The following is a 6,835-nucleotide window of genomic DNA, read 5'->3' as shown; positions in this document are numbered from 1 at the left end:
TGGCCTGACTCACTGTGGCCTTTTTCATGTTCTTCTGCACACTTTAGGGCTTCTGGTAATCTGGAAGGAGTTGTGGGTGGGAAAAGGAGGTGGGCTAAGGACCGGGGCAGGCCAAGGCATGGGGCAGGCACTCCCCACACCGCCAGTTTCTGGCACAGAACGCTGATCTTGTGGGAAGGGACATCCTTATATACACATATCTGGAAAACCATATATATGTGCTTGTAGACTCAAACCTTGAATACTTAAGCACTGTGGTGTGCCCTCTATGTGCCAGGCTGTTCGTTCCAGGCACGGGGGATACAGCTGTGAACAAGAGAGACAAACTCCCCACCTCCTGGGGACTGCATAGTGAGGATGAAAGATGATAAACAAATAAGCAAATAAATGTAAAATATGTCGGAAGTGATAAATGCTAGAAAATAAAAGCAGAGTAAAAAGACAATGTGCTGTTTTTGAAGGGTGGTGACATGATCAGAAACATGAATTAAGTAAGGAAGTTATCTATGTAAAAGTAAACATCAAGTGCAAATACAGGGAGATGGACTTAGACACGGCATGTTCAAAAAGAGAAAGCTGGAGCCCTGTGGATAAGAGGGAGGGAGGAAGAAACGATGTTGGAGAGGCAGCTAGCAGCCAGATGCTATTGGACCCTGAAGGTATTTTAGACTTTAAGGACTTTAGATTTTACTCTGTTTGATCGAAATTCCTTGGAAGATTGAAAGAATAATAACAACATAACCTGATTTACACTTTAGACTGATGCTTCTGTCTGCCACTTGAAGAACAGAATTCTGTGGTGAGTTAGCCAGAATGGAAGTAGAGGACAGTAGACGGGTATTGTAGAATCCAAGCAAGAGATGATAATGGCATATAGTGACTTGGACTAAGGTGGTCCCCACTTCACTTAGACCTGGGCAAGTGGGCCCCTGCCCTGCGTCCTGCATGTGGGAGGCCTTGTTCTGCTCCTTCTCCAGCCACGTCTCTTCCTACGAGGTCAGAAGTCCACAAGGCCGAGGTGACATGACAATTCAGAGTCCACACTCCTCCCCAATGCCCAGAACTTCAAACTCCCTGCCCAAACTGTCCAAACCAAACTCCCAGGGCCTGCTCAGGCATCTCCTCTGAGTCTGTCCTCCTGAGGGGGGAGCATGCCATGGGGGCCCACACCTCTCTGACCAAAGGCAGCTGCTGGTGGGGCTGAGGGGTGGGTGGGAGGAGCTCTGACAAGCCGACTGCAGTAAATGCTGGAGGCAGGCAAGAGGGAAGTCGCCTGTGGGCCAGGGGCACGCACTCTCCACATTATCCAACAGTCGGTTGGCTAATTTATATTTATCTATAAGGTATGCAGGCCTCCAGTTTTACTCTGCCCCAGGTCCTGCAAATGTTGGCACCAAGCTTGAGGATGAGCAGCAAGGGGGAAGACAGTGTGACGTGCGGTCAAGAGGGATGGAGCAGACACTGCCAGTGCCCCACACAGACGTCTGCAGGTCCATTTTTAACCGCCCCCTCTCCCAGCTTGTGTGCTTTTGCCTGATTGCCCTCAGACCACGGGAAGTCACTGGAAGTTGAAGTGCCCTCGCCTGGGCCAGCCCATAGCCAAGGACAGAGGAATGAGGGGCCCAGAAAGCACAGTTCCCTTGCCTCCAGTTGGGGCTAACTCGGAGGCGTGAGTTCAGAGCTCTCCCCTGGGCTAGGCTGAGAACAGGGGTGGACCTTTACCTCACCTGGCTTCTCCCCTTCCCTGTCATGTTTCCCCACTCCCTGCAGGCTTCTTCTGAGAGCAATTTGTGAGGAACCACTCACACAAAAATCCTCGTCTTGGGGTCTGCTTCTGGGCACCTGACAGAGGTGGGGGTTTGGTGCTTTCTGTTTTGCTTTGCGAAAAGAGATTCTGCAGCATGTTTTGTCTGCCAAGGGAATGAGCTGGTAGAGGAGAAAGGAGGGGGCAGTCGTGCACAGGAGGCCGCTTTGGCCTTAGCAAGCAGCACAGACAGCTGACCCATTGCTGACAGGAGAGAAAACCGCCAAGAAGGGTCAAGATGCAGGGGGAGTCAGTCGACTTGGTGGTGGAAGGAGGACATCTTTTCTGATTTCTTTCCTTTTCTTAGTGAAATGAGTGAGGTCATCAAGTAAAAGTGAGGAGTGGAGGGTGACAGAGGTCTGAAAAGACAAGAGAAGGTGTAAAATAGTCTGAGAGAGCTGGGGGGTGACATAGAAAGGGGAATTTCACAGGATTGCTGGGAACCACCGAAAGCCTGCTTGAGGCTCGTGGTCATCAGTTTTAAATGAGACCAGAATATAGCGTTGCTTGTTTTCACACCAGTTACATCCAGGAATCCCAGTACAAACTTGGAGTAAGTGGAGATACGAGATTAACCCGAGTTTGGATTCTGCCACATGAGTAAGGAGAGGTGAGGATGTTGAGAAAGGGTGTGAGCGAGTGAGTTTAATGATGACACATGGACTCTAAGCTGGGTAAGGAGGGAGGGAGGACATGGGGGTGTTAATAGTGTGAAGATGGCAGGTAGGGTGGTGATGCTGAAGACTGCTGGAGTGAGGGTCCTGGAAGAAGTGAGATGGAATGAGGTGGTTGTCAGAGAGGGGCGTGCTTGAAGTTGAGACTTGGGTGGAAGTACAGATGTTGGTAAGGACAGAGTTTATTACGGGTACATGATTGGGGTGGTAGGGCATAGAGGATAATATCATTCATGGGTACGGAATTTCTGTTTGGAGGATGGAAAGATTTGGTATTGGATGATATGATGGTAGCACAACATTGTAAACTGTAAACATTGAACTGTGAATTTGAAAGAAGTTAAAATGGGAAATGTGTTGTATGTATGTCACAAACAAAATTAAAATATACATAAATAAATAAATGGGGGTGGGGAGAGCAAGGGAAAATGTGAAGTGAAATAATGGGAAAATATATACCAAAATGAATTCATTCCTCTTTGTGTGTTCTTTTATTTTCCAAATATTCCATGAAGCACATATATAACTGTGTAATCAGAAAAACAGTTTATTAAACAAAATCAAGGATATTTACTCAAAGGTAAAAGAAAAAAAAACTCCTTTTAATGGTGGTCAATTCTTATGTACAAGTACCCAGGCCACAAAACTCACAAAGTTATTCCCACTCTAGAATTGTACCAGTATTTCCCAAGCATCTTACAGAATCATTTAAGATGAGACCAAATGAGAGATGAGTTTCACAGTGTATGTGCTGTTTCAATAAAGAAGCTGTTTTTAAAATATTTACCTATATTCATTGCATTTGCATGAAGAAACCTTGGGGTTATGTATGGAATAGCAGGACTAGGGGCACTGGGCATATGGTGGACAGAGATGGGGACAAGGATTTTCTTGCAAACCTATTCATATAGTTTTTATCTTTGAACAATATGGAGATGTTACCTACTCAAAATTAAATTTAAAAAGTAAAAATTAAAACAATTTTAAAAACTTTTTAGTAAACCCTCTTTTAAAAATGAAAATTTACACATCAGTTATTTTAGGAAATGGCTGCTTGCATTGCCAAATGAGTCTTTAAATAGGGAATTGTCCTGATTTTTAAATTTTTTAAAGGGTTCCATTTTCAGAAATTTAGATCCTGTTCAAAGCCAAGAATGTATCAGTGCATTCTCACACATTCTCAAGAGCAAATACAGACTTCCAACAAAACCCAGACTGTATCAGAAAAAAAGTTAAATAACCTGTCACAAATAATAGACAGCTCACCAAAGGATGCTTACACTTGTTTAGTATGGCTCCAGAGTTTAGAATGAGACAATGATTCTAAGCAGGTTCTAAGAAGGCAGCTTTTAAGTCCAATAGCAAAAAGAACAATTAAAGCTGTCCAAAAACGAAACAGTGGCTGACAGGCACAGGCTTGCAAATCAGGAGATGCAGGCTCCTGCACTAATGCTGTGAGATTTTGGCCAGTAGCTTAACGCTCCGAAGACTGGACCACGGGATCAGCAGGGTCTTTCCAAGCTCCCATATCTATGACTCCACCTGTGGTTGTGAGTTTCTTCCACTAGAAGAGTTAAGAAGAGGTGAGGGGTGGTGGAGTAGGAGTCTGTCCTGGGGTGAGAGGATGGACTGGAGAAGATTTCAAATAGATTAATCACTCATACCTGGCAATAAATCTGAGGCCTTCTAGCCATGGACCCCCAACCATGCAACAACAAAAAATTTAATGCAAAGTTCATTACTTTCTGTAGGCAACAAGATGTGGGTGCTGGCATTGTGTGGCAGTGCTCAAATACGAAGCGGTTATCCAGGAAAGCCAGGATGCACTTATATCAACTTTTCAAGATTATCACCAAAAACGGATTACAACATTCAGAAAATAAGGTGGAGAATTCATAGGCCCTGAGACTAAATGCACACACACATCTTAGGGTCCATGAATTCCAGATGAAAATGGCTTAGCTAGATCACTCAGAAAGTATTTCACCTGGAAGATTTTGTGATTCATGCCTGGTACAGTTATATATAAAATGAGGTAAACCTCTAATTTGCCTCGGTGGAGACTGCATCATTGAAAAAGGGCTGCTAATCAATAGCATTCACCCTTGTTAAACCACTGAGTGCCTGTTCTGATTGGTCAGTACCCACAGTGCACCAGCAGCTTATGTGTTTCACATCCCCTGAGCACCATCAGAATCTAATATATTGCTAAGGTTACACCCGTGATATCAAACCTGCCCACCACTATTCTGGGTCCCTGAAGTGGGGGCCAGTAGGGTGCTATGGTGACTAATATCTCTAATAATAAACACCAGTAGTATCAATATTAAATAACTGCAACATTTATGTAATATTTTATCAAGTGTCTTCATGTCTATCATTTTATTTGGCAATAGCCTAAGTTTTGTAAAAAAAAAAAAAAAAAAAACTACAGCAATTTTTAGGTTCAGCAAAACTAGGCAAAACATAAAGGAAACTCACTCAATCTGCCCAATTCCTTTAGAAATGTCTCAGCCGTCAATGGCTGCAGCTTCTAGAAACACAATAGTGCACTGCCAAATAACTGTGACCAAACCACTTTCTGTTCCTGGGCTCTGACTTCATAGACACACACACAAATACATAAATACGGACAAGTATACTGTTTTACACAGTCTGGCAGGGTGCACTCTGTCAAGTGTGCACACACCCTGTTGAGGAGAAACGAGTCAAGGATGCCTGAATGCCCCGTGCCCGTGTACACCTATGACTCACATGTGTCCAGTGACCTTTGCTTGCTGAGTCTCCTGAAAAGAAAGTTCACAGTAAGTTTCCTGATTCTAGAATTTAACCTCACACAAGCAGTAAGTTCCAGCAAAACAGAAATATGAAATAGACCACAGGTTCACAACTTTTATATCCAGCCCCAAATGTTTCTGATGAAGGGTATCTTCATCAATAGTGTTTTGCCCTCCTGGATTCAGAGCTAAGTGCGGGCCTCCTTGCTGCTGGAGACATTCTAAACCGGTGAGGAAAGAACTAGCTCTTCACCCAGAGGGGTCACTAAGTATTGCTTGTGCCAATTTGCTGCTGATTAAGTCAGCTGGAATTAGGTACAAAGGAAATCAGACCCTGACATTTCCAGTTAAGTTATAACAGAAGACTCTACCACCTAAATGCCTTCTCTGCACTTCAGGACACACATAAACGCATTCTTCTTAATCCTCTCAACAGATAATACTTTCTCTCAAATAAGGCTCAAAAAGCCAGGGTTGATTTAGTTAGTGTCTCGGGGCAAGGGATTCACAGGACAAAATAGAAACTGCCTCCAGAGCTTTTGCTCTTTCCTTTGCAGCACTCCATCCTTCACTGACCGAGAAAAGTTGTTAAACATATTGCTCATAGCAAATTCATAGTAAATGAATTTGACTTTCCCGTAAATAATTATAAAGTCAGGCACCACTGAGAGTTACTGTTCTTCATTCCCTGACATTTTTCATGAGCCCCTGCATATGCAAGGGAATATTTATAATGTCCAACTATGTCCCATGACATTCCAGTTCACTTAGGTAGAAAATAAATCCTGTAAACAATGAATGGCTGGTGGACCAAAATGCAAGCCACTTCACAACTAAAGCCAAGGCTACAACCCAAGTCTTCAATAATGGAAATTTTCTAACATTTAGAGTTTTCAAAACAAAACAAACCCAGAATTGGCTGTGCCAGAAAATGGGGTATTTCCTATTACTAGAATTTCCTATTACTAGAGACCAGCTCAGCATCTGTCACTGATTCCTACACTGGTTGGGAGTTAGAGGAGATGATCAAAATGACTGAAGAGTCTGTGACTCTAAGAGTCTTTGAAAACTCTCTACTATAAGGAACATGCTTCCTATGGAACAGGAAATACTAGTTTTTTCCGTAGTGTGAAAGCAGGCTGAGGCATCTGTTTCTTTCTTCCATGTTTGTCCGCGTGTCGGCTCACATCATTGTTGACAGCGGTGAGGATGGATAAGATGTCTTCCTGTCTGCAGACAGAGAAGAAAGAATATTTTCAATCAGGAGGCAGAAACTATATACCAAGGTCTTAGAAAGTTAACTCTGTAATAGATAGCTCCTTGCTATTCTTTCTTTTTAAGTGAAGAACAGAGTGATTTATTAAGGCAAAATTTTCATTCTCTGGCACTATTGTGGATTGAATTGTTTTAGAATTTGGAATTAATCCAATCAAGGTAAGAGAGAAGATTAGATTTAGCTGAGGATTCTTTCAGGCTCATACAGTTTTTATCACCATCTACCTAATAAACAGAATTGACCTAATAGACAACTGAAAGACTAGATCTCTTGAAGTGCAAGGGCTAAAACAACTTACTGTGGT

At 43.1% G+C, this 6,835-nt stretch overlaps 1 protein-coding gene across 1 annotated transcript in view; it reads right to left on the bottom strand.

The window, feature by feature from the left end:
* Window positions 1-3,009: 3,009 nt before the first annotated feature.
* CASP10 (caspase 10) overlaps window positions 3,010-6,835 on the bottom strand; it is a 45,185-nt gene continuing 41,359 nt past the window's right edge. The window contains exon 11 of the mRNA XM_037849974.1: window positions 3,010-6,485. Within this exon, the coding sequence (XP_037705902.1) occupies window positions 6,350-6,485 (136 nt within the window). The 3' untranslated portion in view covers window positions 3,010-6,349. The remainder of the gene's footprint in view (window positions 6,486-6,835) is intronic.

This window comes from Choloepus didactylus, chromosome 9 (assembly GCF_015220235.1).
Source record: "Choloepus didactylus isolate mChoDid1 chromosome 9, mChoDid1.pri, whole genome shotgun sequence".
NCBI classification, from domain to species: Eukaryota; Metazoa; Chordata; class Mammalia; order Pilosa; family Megalonychidae; genus Choloepus; species Choloepus didactylus.
Note: the sequence above shows the minus strand (reverse complement) of the source record. Positions and strands in the feature narration are given on the sequence as shown.